This window comes from Exophiala bonariae (assembly GCF_035927105.1).
Source record: "Exophiala bonariae strain CCFEE 5792 chromosome Unknown scaffold_47, whole genome shotgun sequence".
In the NCBI taxonomy this organism is placed as follows: domain Eukaryota; kingdom Fungi; phylum Ascomycota; class Eurotiomycetes; order Chaetothyriales; family Herpotrichiellaceae; genus Exophiala; species Exophiala bonariae.
In genome coordinates, this window is record NW_027042522.1 from 107,465 (window position 1) to 128,673 (window position 21,209).

Below are 21,209 nucleotides of genomic sequence, written 5' to 3' on the forward strand. Positions count from 1 at the left end.
TTGACGGAGAGGAATACCTATCTAGGCAGCTGTAAATCTCATCAGATGAAGGGTGATATATCCGTAAATGACTATGGCGGTAAAGCCTAAAACTCGAGATTGGATTGTGGATGAACAAAATCACCATTGCACTGCACACACTCCTTCTTCGACTTGAGACTTCAACACTCGTTTTGCCCGGTTATGTCTCAATCAAGTCTCGGAACGAAAATTTGGGCATTCCTCAAAGAACTGTTCACCAGGAACCTCAAGACGGTCATAGAGCCATTGATCATCGACCCGGAGTCAATGCACAGTCAGGAGGCCGAATCCTTCGATCAGCCTGGACGTGGCGATGTCACATGGAGAACGCTCATATCATCGCCGCAGACCAAGACCGATTCGCTCACAGCTGGAATTGCGACATGTCCTCCTAAAACAGGTCATCTGTGCCCCCATAGACACCTGCAAGCAGAGATATATCACATAATCAATGGCCATGGTGTCGTTGAGATTGATGGAGCCCAATACCCGGTAAAGGCTGGGAGTGTGGTCTATATTCCAGGGGATGCGAGGCATGGGATCAGGAATGTTGACCCTGTTGCAGAATTAAAATGGCTCTACATCTTCCCAACCGATGGTTTCGGAGATGTCAAATATAGGTTCGACGAGGGCCTCAGAAAGTAAACACCAGCGCCAGATCGAGGTCACCTGGAAAGCAAATCAATCTTCAAGTTTCAGCTCGATCCCCAGAACTTGTCCCCTATGAGATTGACCATTGCCTGTTGAGGATATATAGATAGACTGTTTGTCTTAGGATTTCGCAAGAGCTCCTCCATCCCTTCGAGGTATAGAAATCTGCGAAGTATTGGGCGCACATCGCTCCAACTTCGATAACCCAGTGAAAATTGCAGGATCTGAAGCGCCTGCAACGGCCACTGTGCAGTTGGCGTATGGGGGAGCAGAGTGTCATTAATCGCACCCATGAAGACAAGCCATAACATGAGGTCATGCTTGACGCTGGTCTTTGATATGGTCGATAGTCGAAAGATATGTTGTAAGAGTGGCTCGAACATGGCGTGTATCGTCACTTTACCAGGCCCACCATATTGAGCTTTCGTATTTTCCACATGGAGGTAGCATATCACGGCCAAGATGACTGCCAAATTCTGCGCCTGCGTGAGGTCTAACCCAGATACATTGTTGCTATCTGTGCAAGATAGATCAATCCGGTCGTTGAGGCTGTTGATAAGGCGCCCATCCACCGAAGCTGTTCTGAGATGCAGCCAATGAATGAGCTCATGTCGTAAGTCTGAGTTTCCAGCTCCCAAGGCCCAGCGTCTCAATGCTCTGCATTTGCATATATCGCAAAGTATCTCGATAAGAGGATCATCCACAGCGTAGAACTTCAACATACTGGGAAAAGAGCTCTCGCTGTATTGACACATCGCGAGATATTTCTCCTCAAGTTGATGTGCGAGGAGAGGTGTATCCCATGTGTCAATATTGATTGTGGTTCGTCGTTTGAGGTGGTACGCAAGCCAGACGTCTGAGATCCATAAGTGTGGTAGCATAGTTACACAGATATCGGACTCATCAGCTGCAATAATGACCCGTAGTGCTTCCAGATGTCCAGCTGCAGCGTTGTAGTCGCCACAAAACATCTCCAGTGCTAGAAGTTGATATACAGCGTGGGAAACATATACCATTGGCTGTGCAGTGATACGCTTGCGGACAAGCTGGATGGCAAGAGTTTTGTGAGCAAGAGCGTGAAGATCCTTGAGGCTTTCCTGCGAGCTAATGTAGTATCCAGATGCCAAAAGGCAATGGAGAGCTGCTGGGTCGCTGAGAAGCATTCGTATGCGAACATCTTGTTTTTGAGATGCAACATCATTGTAGAGCTCACTGGCCCAGACAGGGTAATCGAGGAATAACTGCCAATGGTAGGAGAGCTTTAAGAGCTGGTGTGCAGTCGCTGTAATCTTTATGGCTGCAGCGCTAAATGGATCGGAATTTCCATACATTGGCGACAGAGGCAGAAGATTACCATAGGTTATGCTTGCTTGTTGATGGTTATCAATGTCCGATTCTGGTTCAGTAGGCCTTGGTGCTGCAGCAATGCGGACGAATGTTTTTGTACTCGTCTTTGTTAGGTCTCTTTTCCAAGAAGGGCGGAGAAACATTGAAGAGCGTTTCCGTTTCTCTTGATGTATTCGTCTTTGGACATGGGAACCTATTGTCTGTCGATCTGGTCGCAAGGACTGGGCAGGAGGTTCCGCGGGATAGGTGTTGATGAATAAGAAAGTTTGGCGATCCTTGTCATGGTTCTCGTATCTAAGATGCCCATCTTCTCCCGCTTCTGTCCAAGTGGTCTCAGCCATGTGCTGGTTTGTTGTCAGAAGCTGGCGGGCGAGAGTAACCTGAACGAAATGGGAGATTTGGAGTGATTATTGATGCAACTCGAGTAGAGACCACGGGGAAAACGTCGATGGTAGAAGAAGGGAAGGCCATAACCAGTCCATAGGCTGCATTGCGAAGAAATCTAATCGGCGCACAAGCTGAAGACCTTCGGGTCCGTAAGAAGCATAGGAATCCTTCTCCCGCATACTTACTTGCGGCAACAGAAGGGTTGTCGCCGAAGTGGTTCGTAACAAGCCTGCTAAACGGCAAGCTTTAGTCAGCATCGCTTGGAGTGGCTTTGGGCTTTTCTGCCTCGTACCTGATTATAAAAGTAAGTCTGTGGCCAATGGGCGGAACTCAGATTCCCAGGATCCTTGTTGGTTTCATGATCGGCCATGCCTCTTTCTTCCTGGTCTCAATTCACCAAGCATCCAAACCAAAATCAAGCATTGCTGAGCCATCCCAAAGATCACCCCGGCATTGGACAGGCCCAGACTCACCTGAAGAGATGAACGCCAAACTAAAGCTTGGGGATTTCTTGCGGAGATTATCCAGCCTCCAAGCACATGCCTTAGCTAGGAGACTCTTCTTCTGCACACACCTTTGTGCGGGCACAAGTACGTGATTAAGGAACAACTTCTGGGTAGTTCCAACAAGGCTGCTGACGAGTTCGTAGAGCCCGCAGATCATTTCTGATCGAGTGGTAGGTAGGTAGGTAAATATAACATTGGTCAGAGAAGACTTTTGAAACGCCGAGATGCGAGTTTAAAATGCGCGCTTCTTGTGGTAAGTACGCGGAATACGCGACGCGTACAGGCGTGTCGTCATACAAAACCACTTTAGATATTCAGAAGCACCCATAAGCTTTTAAAGTCAACCCTAGCCTCATCGTTAAGAGACTAAGATTGATAATGGAGAGGCTAAATACAACGATATCTTCGGAGTAGTCCGATACCAGTCCTCGCAGGCCTTGAGTATTAACAACCGTTATTTACATCGAGCTAGAGAGAGTTTTTGAAATATAGGTAAGGAATCTAGGTAAGTACATTCAATATCACAGGTCTTACCCCACGTTTGGAGTCCTCGTTTCAAGACATATCTACGACATCTCAACTGTCATCTTCAAACTTGTGTCCATCATGGGAGATGCAAGCTTTCAAATCGGCTCAAGCAGCCCTGCAGGCCTGCCCAGCCTCAACCCAACAGAGTCATACTGGCAGACAAGCCACCCAGTTCCCGTCGCCGAGCATCGCTCGACATCGTCACTTCCCTCCAATGCAACGGTAGTGATCGTTGGAACGGGCATCAGTGGCGTCTTCGCCGCCCACGAAATCCTATCTCAGTCAACGGACATTGACGTCCTGGTGCTGGAGGCGCGGACCCTCTGCTCATCAGCAACCGGTCGCAATGGCGGGCACCTGGTCCCAATCATCCATGAACAGCGACCAGGAATTATTGCGTGGGAGCTCCGCAACTTTCACCACGTAGCGGCACTGATTGAATCGGCGGGGATTCCATGCGATTTCAGGAAACTAAACGGCTGCCTTGGCTTCTGGAATAAAACGTATTTTGAAGAAGCGAAGGCCGCGCTGAAGGAAGCGGCGGCCTTGGCGCCAGAGCAGACGAGGGATGCAGTGCGTGTCGTGGAGGACGCCGCGGAACTCGAAGAGCTAAATCTCGTGGGTGCCGTCGGTGCGATCGTGCAGACCACTGCCGCGAGCCTGAGTCCATACAAGCTTGTGACGTGGCTCTGGCAGGATCTTCTGAAAAAGCATGAGGGCACGGGGAGACTCAACCTTCAGACCACGACGCCAGTCACATCGCTCTCTCCGCATAGCAAAGAAGGTAATCCTGGGTATCTTCTCACCACGGCTCGAGGAACAATCATAGCCAGCCACATCATCCTCGCAACGAACGGCTACACCTCCCACCTCCTGCCCCAATTCAGCAGCCTGATAAGTCCGACCCAGGCGCAAATGACAGCCCAACTCCCGCCCCCGGACTCTCCGTTTTCCTCGAACCTGATCCCGCGGAGCTACGGCTTCGTCGGTATCCCAGGCATGGACCACGAGATGTCAGACTACCTTGTGCAACGACCGATCTCAGAGAACGGTGCGACAGGGCGAGGAGAGCTCATGTACGGCGGCGGCCGACATGCAGCCAAGGGATATGGCGTGGGCGTGAGCGACGATAGCTATATCGATCCCGATGTGGAGAACCATCTGCGTGGGCTTCCCGAGCGGTTGAATCTCGCTGCTCAGGGCTCTGTTCGCGTCACCCACCTCGAGCTCCTCGCCTCCTGGACGGGCATCATCGGCTCCTCAATCGACGGCTTCCCCTGGGTTGGCGGCGTGCCGGACCACCACGGCATGTTCCTCGCCGCGGGATACAGCGGCCACGGCATGCCGAATGCGCCGCTCAGTGGTCGTCATGTTGCGAGGTTGGTACTCGAAAGTCTTCGAAACGGTGGTGACTGGTCTGGCTTGCAGAAAGCGGAGGTCGAGCTGACGGAGAAAAAGGGTCTGTCGTCTGCCATCGATTCCGATGCCGTTGAGAAGAATTTTGGAGTTCCAGTTGAATATGTGATCACGAAAGAACGAATAAATGGAGCTCTGGGTTAGCTCTTGTTAGGCATTCGATGCGGACTTGGGCTCGATAGATAGTGGAGAACTAGAGGCCGAAAGCAAGGATGGTTTTGAGTAGGCTTCTATAGTACATGGTCATGAACAGACTACAAGTTCATCATTAGCCATTACGTTTTAGCTCCAGGTGATGATGACAGACCCCTCCAGTCGATTGACACATACAAATTTGAGTTAAGTTTGGGAAATTCGTAGCGGTACACGATATTATCTCCTAGGGAGCCCTTCTCTAGCATGTCCGACCAACTGGTTTACTTGCGCCAATTCTTCTTCGTTTCTCTCGTTCTGTAATCGCCTCTCCTCGTCTCCCTCACTCAGGTCGTCGTCATCGTCGTCGTCATCATCGTCATCATCGCTACTGCCACCAACAGCTGCAATTCCTAATTCCGAACCTCCATGACCAGCGGGACCGTCCCTTTCTGGATTCCTGCGCTTGACGAAATCTTGCGAATGGGCGGATGCAATGAATGTACCCACACGTGCAAGAGCTCGTAAGCCTGGTGTTCGTGGAGTCCCCAGGGTGACACCCTGAGGCGTCCTGCGTGGGCGAAGAGATGATGATGAAGTATCTGCTCGTTCAATATCAGCACCTGTTGCGAGATGAAGCTCAGGTCTCCCCTCTGGGGTTGATTCTGCAGGAATCTGTGGTGTTTCTGTGGATCGTCCCTCCTCCTGTTTCCTGGTCGATGATTTCTGTGCGATCTCTGGTGAGGCACCAATCTCATACGGAAGCGTGATATCCCTTGAAGCACGAAACTTGTCAACATTATTACAGTGCTCATTTTCCACGCGGAAAAGGCTCCACATGCCCCTCCTCAGTACCTCTGCCAAACTGACGATGAAGGACATGATCGCAGAATGTTGAAGATCAGAAGTGAAGATTGCATAAGCTATCCACTGTTGTCTCAGCACCACATCTGCAACCATAGCAAAGTAATAAACCCAGATCTTCTTGTAGGCAAGGTGGTCGCGGAGAAAGGGGTGCTTGGCCCAAGGGTTGCCGAGGGAAAAATCCATGGCAACGTCCCAGAAGGAACAGTAGAGCCCATTTACCAATGCAAATGATATGAAGACCGCTCTATGCTTATTGGTTTTATCGATGCGATAGATGGATAGGGTCATGTAGTAAAGGATGTTGCAGCAATATTTTGCAAAGTTGGCGAGATGGGGAAACCAATTGCGTGAGTCGTAGTATCGACGGAGGCACTGAAGGGCGCGCCAAACAGCTGGTAAGGCGGCGAAGAAGCCCAGTAGACGTGAATGACTGGAGTTACATTGACCTGGGTTATTCCATCCATTGGCGTAAAGACAGAAGAAAAGCTCGATTTGGCTCATAGCGTATGTTTGCGAGCAGTACATATCCCCAAGGTAGAAATCTCGAAACTCGACTGGGTATAAACCTGCCAAAAGAAGACGCCAATTTGAGTAGCCCCACCATCGCCTGGCTTGGTAGTAGATGAACTTGGCGGGAAAGGCCATGATGGCCAACGTTATGGCAATCAAGGCAACGGGCCAGTAGAGGTAGAACCACCCTTCCTCGCTCTGTCGAAAATTAAGGTATAGAAATATTCCGTTCAAGAATAAGAAGAAGCACGGTAACTCGGCCAACTGTCGCCAGTCAAGCACGTGTCGTGTATCGTACTCGAAAATGAAGACATAGTTGATATGCGCTTTCGACCAGACCCTACAGTCGAGAACAAATAACAAGAAGAGCAGCAGGGCGAGAAAATAACCTCCGTAGAGTTGCAGAAGGTAGCCTGTTTTGACTGCCATGACCGGATCAAGACTAAACAATCGGTCCGCAGCCTCAACCAAGCCTGCAATGCCAAAGCATGCACCGGCAGCGACGTATAAGCCATTGCGAAAGGCGGTGGATGACAAGTCACCAGGTCCTATCTTTGACCGGAGTTTTCTGACGGCGATCTTGTGGTTACCACGTTCGAAATATCTGGCGTAGAGATCCTCAACGGCAGTAAGATGATGGTCGACCACGTCGCTTTGCACAAAGTAAGCATTGTTGACCTTTTCTGTCATGTAGCCTAGTGGTGGTCGAGCTTGAACAGCTTTGTTGTATTTTTTGTTAATTTTACGAAATCCTGTTCGGTTTAGTAGTGCGTATGACTTTAGGAGCTCTAAGGCCCGATAGAATTCTTGCAATGCGAGCTTCAACCTCTTCTTGGCGTACAAGTACGGGACGTCGTTGCCTTGCTTCTGTCGAACATAATCCTGTTTGGCATCTTTGATACGCTGTTGAGCGTGTGGGCCAATTGGCGAACTTTGACCTATCATAGCCTGTGAAGTTTTGCCGATTGTGCTACCACGAGTCAACGCATCACTCAAGGGGCGCATGAAATTGACACCATTGCCCTTGGGGTGAACATGTTCTTTGAGAAGTGCACCGGGCAGAGGCGTAGCAGGCAGGATGCCATTAAGAATGCCCCCGTCAGGTGGACGGCCACGCTGTCTTGCTCGTTGTATGTCTGTGATGCGGCGATCCCTCATTTCGTGGAGTTGGTTGCGGAGGACGCGCAGACGCTCAGACGCTTCCTCCTCCTTGATCTTGTAAAAGGTTTCGATCTTGTCCAGCTCATGGTCCAAGAAATTAAAAAACTCGGCTTGTCGAGTATCCAAATCTCGATAGGCGCTGAGCTGAACATCATTCACCTTTGGTGAATCCAAAACATGGGGTGTGAAGATTCGCCTTAGTCTGGAGCGTGGAAATGTATGCGATGCCTGTTTTCCGGAAGCATTTTTGGCGGCAAGTTTCTTCTTGAACATGCGTTGTGATAGACTGCCGCCTCTTTCTGGGGGATGAGTGGATTGGCCAACATGATATGCATCAGAAGAGGGGACAGGATCAGGAGGAGCACCATCGACGGGGAGCTGGGCGCTCTCAGGCAACGCAGGCCCAATAGCGGGGGACTCGTCCGACTCTTTCAACTTCCGACTCTGAGCGGGACTCAAGGCAGGATCTGGGAGTTCAAGAGTGTCAAAATAGCCGGGAGTTTCTTCGGAGGGTGGGGTGCCGACGATGCTTCCATAATTCATCTGACGGCGACCACCTGCGTCGACACCATTGGCATGCTGTAGAGGCTGTCTTTCTGGGGAATTTTTGGTACTGGGCTCGTTGCTAAAGGCAGGATCGGGAATCAGGACTGGTGGGGAACGGGCAAACAATGTCTGACTCTCTCGTCGAATTGTGGCACCCCTTGGATATTCCTCCGGCCCAATTTCGTCCTCCTCCGGGACTGATTGAATGGTAGCAGCAGTGTTTGGGCGAGTAGGTCTTGTAAAGTCATAATGAGTGAATGGAATGCGCTCCGAGGAGTTTTCTGGGTTCAATGGTGGTCGTAAGGGAGTGGCTGGAGTGCGATTGACGGTTCGTAGGGCACGGGAGACGGCCTTGATCTTCTTCTTGCCAGTCTTGTAGTTGAGGTACTTGACCCGCCATTCTGGGACCGCCTCCTCCTCTAATTCTCTAATGTCATTTGGTTAGCTGGGGGTGTCACCATGAGCGCAGCAAGGGAGAGTAGGTACTTTGCAAATTTCATTTCCTTCCACTAGAAGAATATGGAGCAGGTCCCGCTGAAGAGGCTAAAACGGCTAGCCATGCTCTCAAGACGAGGATCAAAACATCCCAAAGATAAAGATAAAGATTCAGGCTGCGAGAGAGAAAAAAGAAGGGAAATGACGGCGGAGCAACGAGCGTACAGGTAAGGTAGGTGAACAACAGCGTCATACCGGTGCGCGCAGTCCAAGGTGAGGTATTGGAAGTGGAGAAATTTATTATTACGGGGTCAAAGGAGCTACCGAGCACAGAAGCACGAGTGGTTTCCAGGGACCAGGGCAGGTGGTTCCTGGTGCTGGACAACTGGTATGTGTGCCTGTGGGCCGTGGTAGATGGGCTTACACGTGTCCGCAATGGACGCCTCCAATTGATGGAAGTGGCTTTGCCCAGTAAAACTCTAGGCGTTAATAGGCTCGTTTATCGTTACACCACCCAAATTTTCCGGGGATCCTTGAGCGATTCACGAGCGACTATTCAAGTCATCGCCTAGGTATCTAGGCATGTAGATATCAAGGTAACTAAAAAATCATCTCGGATTGCACTCAAGGAAAAAGTCGATACAAGAATATAATATTCATTCTGCTGACCAATTCCCTCTTCAAGTCATTGCCATTCAAGGTACATTGATCAGCATGGTACAGTCATCACCCACGTGTATCAGGTACCTCAGGTAGCGAGTACTCCTCACAACTTTAGGCGCAAATAGGCATGGATTCCCTGACTGGAAGCTCCCTTAAGTTACCCCGACTCAGCAATCACCAAACAAGGTAGTCAAGCGGGGCAGATTTACAAGTAGTCAATATAGACGACAGCTCTCAAAGCATATTATGACAGCGTCGAGCCCATATTCACTATCTTTTCCATTCAATCGTCTTGAAAACTTTCATTAAATAGCATATCCGACAGAAAACATCAACATTTCACATCAGGGTCTCAACAATCTAGTCTCAACATGGTCTACACCCTTGTCGTCCACTTCAGAGCAATATCTGACGAGGCAGATGTCATCCAGAAACTGACAAACAAGTTGATTGAGGCTTCTCGAGTCTACAGCAAAGACAAGGAGACGGTCTCATGGTTTGTCATGCAATCTGTTCATGACAAACGAGACTTCACCATCGTTGAACGCTACGAACAAGAGAGCAGTCAGAAATACCACCTCGAAAATCCTTACTGGAAGACATTCGACCCTTATGTCATTCCATTGTTGGAAGGCGGGAAGATGGACTTGAGAAGATACGAAGAGCTCGATACCAGCAAGGACGTGGTTGTTGAGTGATCCACTTGGCCCAAAGCCGGCACAGTTCAAAAAGGCATGTCGAGGGAATAGGTAGGGCTTCCTTCTCTGTGAAGCTCAAGAGCAGAATCTTTCACAGTCAAAAGTTCTGCTCCTTCATCACTCATCATTGATGTACTTATCCAAAACATCAGCATAATGCTTCCTCCCAACATCCCTATGACTGCGAATCTTGGTTCTCAACTGTGCTTCACCCCAGGTATCAAAGTTCCCCCTCAAAAATGGACTATCAATCCTCTGGCCCTCCTCCGACTCCCTCGTCTTCCATTTCTCCTTGTCAAAATGCCCCCACAAGATCTTCAGATCATCTTTGGTCAAATCCGGCCTCACACCCTGGAAGAACGGCACACTGTACCGGTCGTAGTCCCCCGGCGGCAGTAGAACCCTATGCGTCGTAGCCTTGCACACTCCATTCGTAGCCACCTCGAAGGCCTGGCCCATGTTCACTACTAACGACCCTGGCACAGGTGGCGCATCGAGCCATATGCCGTCCTTGGACAACACCTGTAACCCCTTGATCGACGGATCAGACGCCTGCAGCAGCAACGTGATCCACCCACTACTATCTTTATGCGGGCCAACGCCTTGCGACTGTGCATCGAGAGTAGCATGAGCGGCAGGCCTGTAATGCGCGAGTTTGATCCGATCCTGCGGGCCCGTGAACGCCGACAGAGTCCCAGCCTCAAGGCCCAGCGCCTCCGTCACAACATCCAGAAACCTCCTCGCAAGATCTTGAAGCGCCTCAATATACTTCTCCACGACCCGTCGAAGGTGCGGAAGCTCCTCCGACGCCAACCACTGATTCGGACCCTGCAATCTCACATACAATGGGAGTTTTCGCGTCATCCCACCAGCACCACTTCCATCACCATACCGATCGAGCAATTCATTGGCAAACTCGAACTGCTCCCTCTCATCCTGCACCTTGGCCGTCGTCTCTGCGCCGAACCTACTATAACCCAGGAAATGCGGCGATTGCACGAGCGCCACCGACTCCTTGACACGGTCCGGTAACGCAAACAGCGTGGGGAGGATATCGATCAGATCCTGGATCGTGGACTCCTCGACGCTGTGGTTCGTCAAATACAGGAATCCAACTTCGAGCAGTGCGTGTCGGAGTTTTTGAACAACGTCTGGCCGCGTCGTTGCGTCGGCTGCGAGGCTTAGGTCGATCGTGGGGATGGACATGTTTGTTGCTTGTTCTCATGCATCTTTACGTCGCTAGTCAAACCCGTGTTGGTATATTGTCTCAGTTCCCAGGTTCAGAGGTGTGCAGGAGCACTTGTAAGACGAAGATATTACTTAATGGGTATTTGATCGATGGCGCAATATTTGCAGGTGGACTGATGCTTTCGGAGATGTACGATTACTTCTCTACCTAGGTACTTCCATACTGACTCGCTGCCGAGTGGCTGCTGAAAGCCTGATGAACTCGTCATGAATGGACCGGACACATTGTAGAGAAGTGCACAGCGTAAAGCCGTACCTCGAGCCGCATCAAGATCAGGAAAGAGCTTTTATGGATTCTTCATCTTTCACTATTCACTTTTCAGTTTGATTTTGATGAAAGTATGTACAATCGCCTACTGGCTCGAGGAGCACGACGCTCCCGTATGCGAGTCTTCCTCTCGCTCTAAACGCCAATTCAGTTGATTTCCCTATACATGATGTTTTGATGCTGAAGATCTTCTTGTCCTTCGTCTTCTTCAACCTCTTGTCGGGTAAAAATACCACCGCCACGCGAAGACACATGTCCGATGGGACTTTTCTTGATAAAATTGCAAAATCAGAATGGTAGGCACTCTTCTTTAGACAGTAGTTCCACCATATTCAACCTGTGAATTGGGCTCCCCAGGCGCTTGAAAGTTTGTTTCTGCGTTGCCGGTTTCCTTTGCCGCCGAGCAGCGCGCCATCGTTGGTGAGCTACATAATGGTCAGTAAATGTTCTCGAATTCGGACTCGAATGAGTGTAAACATACCTTCGGGAAATAACATCTGTCATATAAAAGTTCTTGATTGGCAGCTCAAGTGGCTGATTTGTTGTCTTTGCTCCCTTATTGCCATCGACAAGCTGTACCTTCGAGAGAGCTGTCAATGCACTGGGCTCCACAGTATCATATCGTCTGAGTGCTGGTGAGATCTCCTCGAGTCGATCTCTCAAAACTTCCAAATCATCATATGGAAGAGGAACCCCCAAGAATTCCGATGTAGCACGAATGATCTTCCAATCTGTTCTTGCTGCGCCAGGCAAACTGACTGCGGAACGAGTAAGTTGTACACGTCCTTCCGTGTTGACATATGTGCCTGATTTCTCGGTATATGCAGCACCAGGCAAAATGACATCTGCTAATTGTGCTCCAGTCTCACCGTGGTGACCTTGATAAATCACAAATGCGTCCTTAGGGATATCCTTGTCAGACACTTCGTCCGCACCAAGTAGCCAGACGATTTTGGCTTTCGTGTCGGCCACTTTCTGGGAGGGCGTTGTGAAGCCAACTTCGTAAGCACCACCACGAGAAGCGACGCGTTGTAGGACATTATAGCCCTGCCATTCTGCAGTATTGAATACACCTTGATGCTTGTCGACAAAAGAGCCGACAGCTTCATAGATGGCGGCAGCATCGGGGTGCTCAGTAACAGCAGATCCAACAATAATCATGGGACGTTTCGCACCAGAAAGCTTCTTGCCAAATTCACCGGCGAGTGCTTTCTTTATGGCGGCAGTGTCGGTTCCTAAATGCTCGTATTTAAATGTGGTCTCAAATGGTTCACCAACATATGCGATCTCAAGCGGTGAGCGAAGCCATTGCTTTCGAATTCTTGCATTGAGAACTGCGGCTTCCCAGCGTGTGTTGCTGCCAATAATGAGCATGGCATCTGCTTCTTCGACTCCAAAGATCTTGGAGTTGAATGAATAGTTGGCTCGAACATCGACACCGTGGGCAATCGGCGAACTACCGCCAGGTTGGTCAAGAGCAAGATTCTCCGAGTTCAGTCTGTTGGCAAGATCCTTCATGGCTACTAAGGATTCAGTTTCGATGAGATGTCCAGCAATAGCTTTGAACTCGTTCTCGGCAGGTGCTATCCTCCGGAACTGGGACGCAATCTCTGTGAGAGCCTGCTCCCATGTGGCCGGGTGGAATTGACCATCTCGTCGAATCAACGGAGTAGTCAAGCGCTGGGTTTTGAGACCATCCAGGGCAAAACGGGTCTTGTCATCGATCCATTCTTCGTTGACATCGTCGTTTAGTCTGGGTAATATTCTCTTGACCTCGAGACCTCGAGCATCGACTCTGATGTTGGAGCCCAATCCGTTCAAAACGTCAATCGATTCGAATTTGGTCAGTTCCCATGGCCGGTAGCTGAAAGCGCCGGGTTTTGTGAGAAGAGCACCCACGGGGCACAAGTCCGCCACATTGCCGGATAACTCGGTGTCAAGATTTCGTTCAAGATATGTACCAATCTCCATATTGTTGCCTCGTCCCGACGAGCCAAGCTCTGGTGCGCCAGCAATGTCGTTGGCGAATCGAATACACCTTGTGCAGTGGATACATCTGTTCATTGAAGTCTTGATCAATGGACCAATGTTTTTATCCTCGACCGCACGCTTGCCCGTGATCTCGTGAAATCGACCTCGATCGGCACCGTATCTCATTGATTGATCTTGCAAATCACATTGTCCGCCTTGATCGCAAATGGGACAATCTAGAGGGTGGTTTGCCAGTAAAAACTCCATTATGCCTTCTCTTGCTTTGTGGGCTAGTGGAGAATTGGTTTTGACGACCATACCGGGTTGTACAGGCCATGCACACGAGGCAACAGGTTTTGGTACTCGTTCGACTTCGACCAGGCACATACGGCAATTACCAGCGATCAGGAGTTTTCTAGGGTGTCGCCACGTTAGTCCAGAAAACCATGGCTGGCGTTGGAGGCTGCATACTCGTGATAACAATATCTGGGAATGGTAACACCGGCCTTCTCACAAGCCTGGATCAATGCCGAACCAGCTTCTATCGATACCTTTTTGCCATCGATTGTGAGTTCGACCTCGGCGGGCCGTCTTGCAGATGCAGTAAATGATCTAGTGGTTGCAGCAGGGAGGGAGGCGCGAGACCGCGCTGCTGCGCGAAGGAGCTGAGACCGCATGTTGACGGTATAAGCAGGTCTCAGCTGTGGAATATGGAAGATGTTGAAGCAGAGGGGCGTTGACGGGAAGCTTGAAGAATAGTGACGATGAGGTCCGTCGCGCAGCTTGCTTCAAGACGTAAATTACGATCCAATCACAAGCGGAGCATAGTAAGTGGTCTTGGCGTTATTTATGACTAAGCACATCGTCTGTTGTCTCCGTTCCCTCCCTTAGTGTTAGGTACTTACTTACCTAGTGACACCCAGATACTTTAGGTACTTAGTATCTACCTTTACCGTCTCTGTTCGGCGTGGCAGTGTAGCATTGTTGTACTGTTAAATGGTGAGACATATACAAAGAATTGACACTGGTGAAAATACCCCAATAAGACGCGTTCTGATCATTTCATCAAATCAATTCTCGAGAGTTGTCATGATAATCCATCCTTCCTGGAGTATCTGGTTCCGCCCACCTCATATAAAGTAACTCGAGTCGATTATATACAGTTTAAAGTCGCCACAAAAGGAAATGTACACCCTTTTATCCCATGAACTGGTCCAGTCATAATGCTCCCCCTTCGCTAAGAAAAAGATATACGACAAAATGCAACCAAAAGTCTCTGATTTAACAATGCCTGCAAGCACACAAGGTCCCGAAAGGGCCCCAGCTGAAAAGTTCCAAAAATCGGAAGAAGCTAACAGATGGTCATTTACCGCTCCGTGCCCAGCTCAACGGCCCTACTCCTCGAGTCCGACTCCAACTCTGACACGGGCTGCGTTGCAGGCATTTCGGTGAAGTGAGTTTGGTGTTGCGGTTGCTGCTGACCATTCTGGCCATAGCCGTAGTATCCTTTGGCATGGTTTGGATCATACGGCTGCTGTACGGTTGCAGGAGTTGGCATTTCGAGATTGTTTGATGGAGGGGGCTTCTGCTCCCATGCGGGCGCGCCCCACGGTGGGCTTTGATTTTGTCGGTTCTTGTGCTGAATTTTACGTCTTCGGACGAAAAATACCACGGCGGCTACAGCTGCGGCAACAACGGTGATGACAATGCCCACAATACCACCAGTAGAGAGCCCCTTATCAGCAGGCGCTTCGACGGTTGTGCCGTTGCTAGGAGAGCTGCCGCCAGTTGCAGTGCCACTTTCCAGAGCTTTCAGAGCGCTCGCCCAGGTGCTGTCCCATGTTGGAGGATTGACGGCAGACGCAAGTGTTGAATCTGTGGATGATATGCGCTTTATGTTTTTGGGAAGACCATCTGGCCCAGGCGCTTGGGCGAGGAAATACTTGTCCGTGTTATAGTTATAGCTCACAAAGGCCGCCTGGAGAAACGCTCGGCCCAGATAGTATGGGACGTCTTGTGAGGCCTCGTGTGGGCTGCATGGGAAATAAGCTGTTGGCGATGAGGCTAGAGGTTGAGTGAGCGTAAGGTTCAGGAGGGCGAAGGGCACATTGATTGTCCCCTTTGCCCCATCGCTACCGGTGAACGAGAAGACCAATGAGTGCGGTGAAGACACTATTTGCTCATAAGCCACCGATTTGGTGTCCCAAAGGTACAAGTTGAAGTCGGAACTATAGGTCACAGGAAGGTGGGCAGCGATGGCGTCGCAAGTATCTTTTGGAAGATACAGGTATGGGAGACCAGGATCAGGAAGCATACCCTGTGGGCTTGCTGGTTGTCCATCGACCTTGAACAGACCTGTGATCTCGGTGGTTTTGGAATTCAGAAAAGCAGATGCACCGCTTGAAACATTCAGCGAGATGTCGACAAGGCTGAAGGCATCACCGTCTGTACTAATCGGTTCGGTAATGCAACGAGAGCTGTCGTATCCACCAAGGACAAGACTGCCCTCGACTTGAGGCTCTACTGAGCCAATGTGGAGGCCAAAAGATCGGCTTGGAATGTGGTCATCGTTATATGCGACAGCAAGCGGTTGGTTGGCTGTTGAAGTCGTTTTGTTCTCATTTGCCCACGACACCTTGGCCGTCGACCCAGACAGACTGAACTGGGTTCACGTCAGCATCGGCAAGCCAATTCCAACTCTCGAATCCAGAACTTACCAGGCCAACATCCGAAGTATACTTCGCCCCGCCCGGGAACCCAACTGTTACGTTGGTCGAAACAAGAATGGCAAGATTGTCCAAGAAGGCTGGGGAGTTGGGGTCGCCATTTCTGTGGATTGTGAAGCGTTGTTGGGTATAGAATGCGTAACCGTCCTGTCCTAGCAGTGTTGCAGTATTGCTGTTCCATTCACTGGGACTCAGAGGCGGGCTCTGGGTGAGCGAGCCGTTGTTGACGTTTGCATACGCTCCTGAGGGCGTCCAACCCGACTGTACAGGTAATGGGCAGTCGGCTGTTTGTGATGTGCAGGTATTCTTGGAGATAATCATGCTTGATTGAGAAAGCGAAGGGTAAACACTAAGGATCTGGTCGGGAAAGTCTGTCGCCTGGGAGAGAAACCACCACGGTCCTGAAAATCGATTGTTATTTGCGATGTCGTTGCGCGATGAGGGCTGTTTTTGACTCACCATCTGGTCCAATCGAGTTGTTTGTACTATAAATGATGGGCCAAGGGTCTGCATTTGCGTTTTGAGCAGATACATGGGCGCTGCATATGAATAGTAGGAGTGCTGGTACAAGTCGCGCCAGCTTTTGCGGTACCCAAAGTTCATACATGGTGTGAAGCCGCAGTTGAAGGTCCTTTGAGAAGGATAGAAGCACAAAACAAAACAGAGATCTGGTGAAAAGCCTTTCCACTTTTCGCTGGCCCGCGTGGCTACTCCTCCCTGCCTTGTAGTAGTAGTAACTGTTCCATCATACGATAATTGAGTTTAGACTGACACGCTTCGCCGTGATGGAGGCCTTGTCTCTGTTTCAGGCCTGCCCTTGCAATCATAGCGCCGTATCTGAACAAGCGCTTCAGCTAGGGGCCAATTGATCGCCGGGTTGCCCATTTCCGAGCACACGGGTGGCTTGGGTTGGCGGCCTTATATGGAGAGTTCTTCTTCAATCCAATCCCAACGAGACTCTTGGGGTGGCAAGAGCCTAGATGTTGCGGATAGCTGTTTTTAGACACCTTAAAAGGCCTTCTCGCAAGGCGGAGCCTCCTTTTGGTGTAAGGTTGGGATAAACTTGTGAACGAGTAGAGAAACTAGCTCAAGGAGCAGTCATAGTCGGTAAAGAAACATAAATCCTTACTCGTACCTAGTACTCGGTAGTATCTTGACTGTTGGGCATGGCCATTTCAAGCTCGTGGTGGGTAACTCGGCCTTATTCCAGTAACCTCTAGGTGGTAGTAGACATCGACTCGGACTCGGGAGTCGGGACAACTGAAACTCTGGTGTTGGAGGGACAGGCTTGCCCAGGCAAGAAGAAAGCGCATCTTTCAATCAAAATTTGCCCTGGTCACTAAATTCGAGCCTACGAAGAACAAATGGTTCACCCTAAGCAGGCTTGGAAGTGCCGAAGAGGCCCAGGCCGAAGAGGCTCCCTAGGCCCCTACGAGTAGGCCCCTATTGAATTAGTAAGTAGCGTATCCCGTAATGGCGAGGACCTGGATCGGGGTGCTGCAGGCTACGAAGTCCTCGTACTTACCTCGCTCAGGTATCGATAGTCCTGGTGGGGGGAGATTCCAAGTTCGCATTCTTGAGGAGTGGGTGATGCCTGCGGTTGGCACCAGAGCTCGGAAGTTGACACAAGAGCCGCAAGAAAGATCGAGCAACCAATCTGGTTTCTACCCCTTCTCAACTACGAGTAACTGCCTAAGTGATATATGAATACCGGTAGGCATGGAGGAGGCTTCAAGCGTCCTCCACGCAAGCTGCTCAAGTTTTACCAGACATGGATCCCGAACCATTGATGTTCGAGGGGCAAATGTGAATGCCTCGTTCATGCGCTGGATTCTAAACAAACCCCATCTCAAGATGATGCACACGTGTACGATGATTATCCCTACTTAGGCCCTCAATATGCGCGTTCGTCAGCAGATCTCACCACGCCTTCAGCACTGTCTGATATCAATCTCTTCTTATTTCCGGAACCATTCTCGGATGGATCTCCTCCAAGAACCGACTTTCTGGACCGATGTGGCAATCCATCGCGCGCAGAAGTGGGCAGGGAGAAATCGCCACAGGCCTTTACTCAGATCGATCCCAACTTCCCGAAAGACGGACAATGTCATTTCCGCTAGAAAATCTGGCACACCTCCATCCCCGAACATATGTGTTTTGTTCTTCATGGTTTCTGCCTGCCAGAATTTGGCACGAACGAACATTTCGGTTTCGTATGCTTGCACCGCCATATCAAGGTTTTCGAGACTGCCATTGCCGTCTTGTAAGGCATCCTTGAGGGCATCACACAAGACTAAGCTGTCCTTCATTGCCTTGTTGACACCTTCGCCCGCAAACGGGGTGAATAGACTCGCGGCATCTCCAATGAGTGTATAACCACGTTTGTGCTCCCAGGTATGTCCGACGGGCAGTTCATATAGGTTCCGAGCCTCTATCTTGCTGCTGACCTCAATCCACTGCTTCAACTCCGGTGCCCAGTCGTGATATTGGTCCATGATCTTCTGCTTGAGCTTTGATTCATCATACTGATAAGTACCAACGAGGTCTGCGGCGTAATGCTCCTCTCGCGAGAGCCAGGCATGCACACTTATACTCGCATCTCCCAGTCTCTGTGCCGTAAGCGTTCGTTTGTCAGATATGGCGAGATAGATGCCCTGGCCGACCTGTTTGGAAATATGTGGGAAGACTTCATCCGGGGCTGTGATCAAGCCCGCAAACCCACAGACACCGGCATACTGGGGACGGACATCGCTGAGAACGTGTCTGACTTTGGACCATGCACCATCAGCACCAACGACCAAGTCAAATGGTCCTGCTGTGGAACCGTCACGAAATCGCAAGATCCTCGTGTCATCCTCGATGTCTTCAAGTTTTTTACCCCAATGTATCCACGACGCCTCAACGCTGTCAAGGAGAATTCGTTGCAAGTTCTCGCGGTCGATCTCCGGTCTTGCGAATTTCCCGCCTGCCCATTTTGGTTGTTCCTTCATGTGGATGAATGTCGTGGCATTCTTATCAGCAATGACCATCTCTTCTCCATCATATCTGAGATGCTGGACAGACGCATGGAATAGCTCGGCTTGCCTCAGTGCGGCAAGTCCTGTGTCGGGATGTAAGTCCAAGGTGCCTCCTTGACTTGGTCGTGAAGTAGACGATGCATCTCTTTCATATACCGAGACGGAGACGTCCAAGCCAGAAATTTGAAGAAGGCGGGCCAGGGTGAGGCCGGCTGGGCCAGCACCGCATATTGCGATACTGATTGGCATTTGGTTCCAGTTCGAGACGACAAAAATCTAGTGGATTCTTGATAAATGGATTTCCTCTAACAAGATCAACTCAAGAAATGATTGTTCAAAAATGAACTGCTGAGACACAACTTTCATGTGATGATATCGTCAGATATAGGTGCTCTCTGAGTGGAGCAGTACTTTAATTCTTGAGGCACCATTTGTCGAATATTCTCCATGCCGAGTTGCACGTTGTTCCCCTGAGTTTATGCCATCATGCAACTCCTCGTGGCCGAATGCCAGAGCTTCTCGCGGATCTCCAAGGTTCTTGAGCTGCGTTGTTGGGCATGCTGGGCTCCAGCACTTCGGGGCGTCCTTCAGTGTTGTCCCCGGTGAAACGGACGTCCGGGCCTTCCAGGTCTTGGCAGCGAGCTAAGGCTCGGACCCGACTCGCCGAGTTTGACATATTCGCGTCCTCATTCATCCAAAGTACCTAGGAACCGAACTCTATGTAGCAAATGCTCTGCAATCCGATAACCTGGGATGATCTGAACCATGAGTGAGTTGGAAGAAAAAACATCTGGGTACAAACGGCGCTGGGCTGTTTCCTTTCTTCAACACACACCAACCCATTTGTCTTGTTCACGTTACCAATGTTAGGTAGTCACAGATCATGGAGAATATCAACCTTCCATACCCAACATTCTCGTGATTACGAGCGGCTGCACTCGAACTGGTTGGGCTCAAATAATGGCCGCGGTATCTGTCACTGTGGAACTGACGGTGATGGTCTGCGTTGGTGATTCAGTGCTACTCGGTTCTGGTTAAGAGGACGGAGAATCCGCAGCGCTTGCCACGGATGAGCATGCTAAAGCGTCGCAAGCAGCTGCAAGCCAAGGACCGGGGACAAACATTTTCAGAGTCTGGTGCTATGCCTCAATGGGTTGCCGTTAATATCAAGACTCTCCACGAGGCTGAATTGAGATGAAAAAAGTCCCACGGTGTCGTTGGTGTCAAGCCGTCTCCAGCGACCTCCGAAGAATTCATCAGGACTAGAAATTCTATAAGGGAGACGTGATCGATGGGAGACCATTCGAAGACTAACTAGCTGGTGTCCAAGTCAATGTGTTGGAAATGGGTATTTTGGATCCAGCCCGCTGGGTTGCGACGCCAAACGCTGTGAAAACATATGATGCTGATGAATACAAAAGTGAACAAAGCTGTGCCATCTTAAAGGACGTTGACTTCATGCTCACCTAGATTAGCTAGACCGCCTTGAGAACGAATGGACGACCTGGCAGTGAAACTATCGTCAAGTATCACAGCCCAGCCACGGCTGTAATTGACATTCTGACCACCGGTGAGAAAGTCCATGCCACTAATCGAGCAGACGTGAAATTTTGCGAGGGCCACAACCGGTAGAGCCGCAACCTGAGTAAACGAGATTCTGCAGGCAATCAGTCTTACTTTTCATATGCACAGATTTGAGTACGTCGACCGACCCATATGGTATCGTATATCCCGATGCCTTCCGGAAATGTCTGATGTGCGCCAAGAAGGATATACTCTCAGAACCTTCCTCATACGTTGTGGTTTTGAGAAACGGCACATAGATGTCTGGTCTCTTAAAACTGATCAACATTGAAGAGCTGAGTCGGTCCAGTGCTCACTACTCACAGACTTGTACTGCGATAACGGTCCAGTTCTGTTGGTGACTGACCTTGAGCTCCAATGCCAATGAATATCTTGGCCAATTCCAAGCAATTTTCAAGTTATTCACTTGTCCAAGATTCATCGAACCGTGTTGCTGAAAAGCAAGTCGATCAACATGGTTCGAGAACGTCGAGCTTAGAGGAACAAATTATGTGAGTGCGATCCGATGTTAGCGACCGACAGCCAAA

General features: G+C 50.0%; 9 protein-coding genes across 9 annotated transcripts; 3 read left to right on the top strand and 6 right to left on the bottom strand.

Moving 5' to 3' along the window:
• Positions 1–183: 183 nt before the first annotated feature.
• On the top strand, positions 184–666 carry LTR84_010691 (uncharacterized protein; the record flags this gene model as incomplete). Its single annotated transcript, XM_064854226.1, has 1 exon — positions 184–666. One exon carries the CDS (start codon positions 184–186, stop codon positions 664–666), a length of 483 nt encoding a protein of 160 aa, XP_064700225.1.
• Positions 667–716: 50 nt separating this feature from the next.
• LTR84_010692 (uncharacterized protein) lies at positions 717–2,360 on the bottom strand (the record flags this gene model as incomplete). Its single annotated transcript, XM_064854227.1, has 1 exon — positions 717–2,360. The coding sequence occupies one exon, from the start codon at positions 2,358–2,360 to the stop codon at positions 717–719; it is 1,644 nt and encodes a 547-aa protein (XP_064700226.1).
• A 1,158-nt stretch (positions 2,361–3,518) lies between these two features.
• LTR84_010693 (uncharacterized protein) lies at positions 3,519–5,000 on the top strand (the record flags this gene model as incomplete). Its single annotated transcript, XM_064854228.1, has 1 exon — positions 3,519–5,000. The coding sequence occupies one exon, from the start codon at positions 3,519–3,521 to the stop codon at positions 4,998–5,000; it is 1,482 nt and encodes a 493-aa protein (XP_064700227.1).
• Positions 5,001–5,228: 228 nt separating this feature from the next.
• Positions 5,229–8,572, bottom strand: LTR84_010694 (uncharacterized protein; the record flags this gene model as incomplete). Its single annotated transcript, XM_064854229.1, has 2 exons — positions 5,229–8,499; positions 8,559–8,572. 2 exons carry the CDS (start codon positions 8,570–8,572, stop codon positions 5,229–5,231), a joined length of 3,285 nt encoding a protein of 1,094 aa, XP_064700228.1.
• Positions 8,573–9,541: 969 nt separating this feature from the next.
• On the top strand, positions 9,542–9,868 carry LTR84_010695 (uncharacterized protein; the record flags this gene model as incomplete). Its single annotated transcript, XM_064854230.1, has 1 exon — positions 9,542–9,868. The coding sequence occupies one exon, from the start codon at positions 9,542–9,544 to the stop codon at positions 9,866–9,868; it is 327 nt and encodes a 108-aa protein (XP_064700229.1).
• Positions 9,869–9,985: 117 nt separating this feature from the next.
• Positions 9,986–11,074, bottom strand: LTR84_010696 (uncharacterized protein; the record flags this gene model as incomplete). Its single annotated transcript, XM_064854231.1, has 1 exon — positions 9,986–11,074. The coding sequence occupies one exon, from the start codon at positions 11,072–11,074 to the stop codon at positions 9,986–9,988; it is 1,089 nt and encodes a 362-aa protein (XP_064700230.1).
• A 620-nt stretch (positions 11,075–11,694) lies between these two features.
• Positions 11,695–14,032, bottom strand: NUO78 (NADH dehydrogenase (ubiquinone) 78K chain precursor, 5-prime end; the record flags this gene model as incomplete). The annotated part of the gene is made up of 3 exons (XM_064854232.1): positions 11,695–11,809; positions 11,866–13,770; positions 13,827–14,032. 3 exons carry the CDS (start codon positions 14,030–14,032, stop codon positions 11,695–11,697), a joined length of 2,226 nt encoding a protein of 741 aa, XP_064700231.1.
• A 689-nt stretch (positions 14,033–14,721) lies between these two features.
• Positions 14,722–16,688, bottom strand: LTR84_010698 (uncharacterized protein; the record flags this gene model as incomplete). The annotated part of the gene is made up of 3 exons (XM_064854233.1): positions 14,722–16,017; positions 16,073–16,482; positions 16,541–16,688. 3 exons carry the CDS (start codon positions 16,686–16,688, stop codon positions 14,722–14,724), a joined length of 1,854 nt encoding a protein of 617 aa, XP_064700232.1.
• Positions 16,689–18,039: 1,351 nt separating this feature from the next.
• Positions 18,040–19,347, bottom strand: LTR84_010699 (uncharacterized protein; the record flags this gene model as incomplete). The annotated part of the gene is made up of 1 exon (XM_064854234.1): positions 18,040–19,347. One exon carries the CDS (start codon positions 19,345–19,347, stop codon positions 18,040–18,042), a length of 1,308 nt encoding a protein of 435 aa, XP_064700233.1.
• Positions 19,348–21,209: the final 1,862 nt, after the last annotated feature.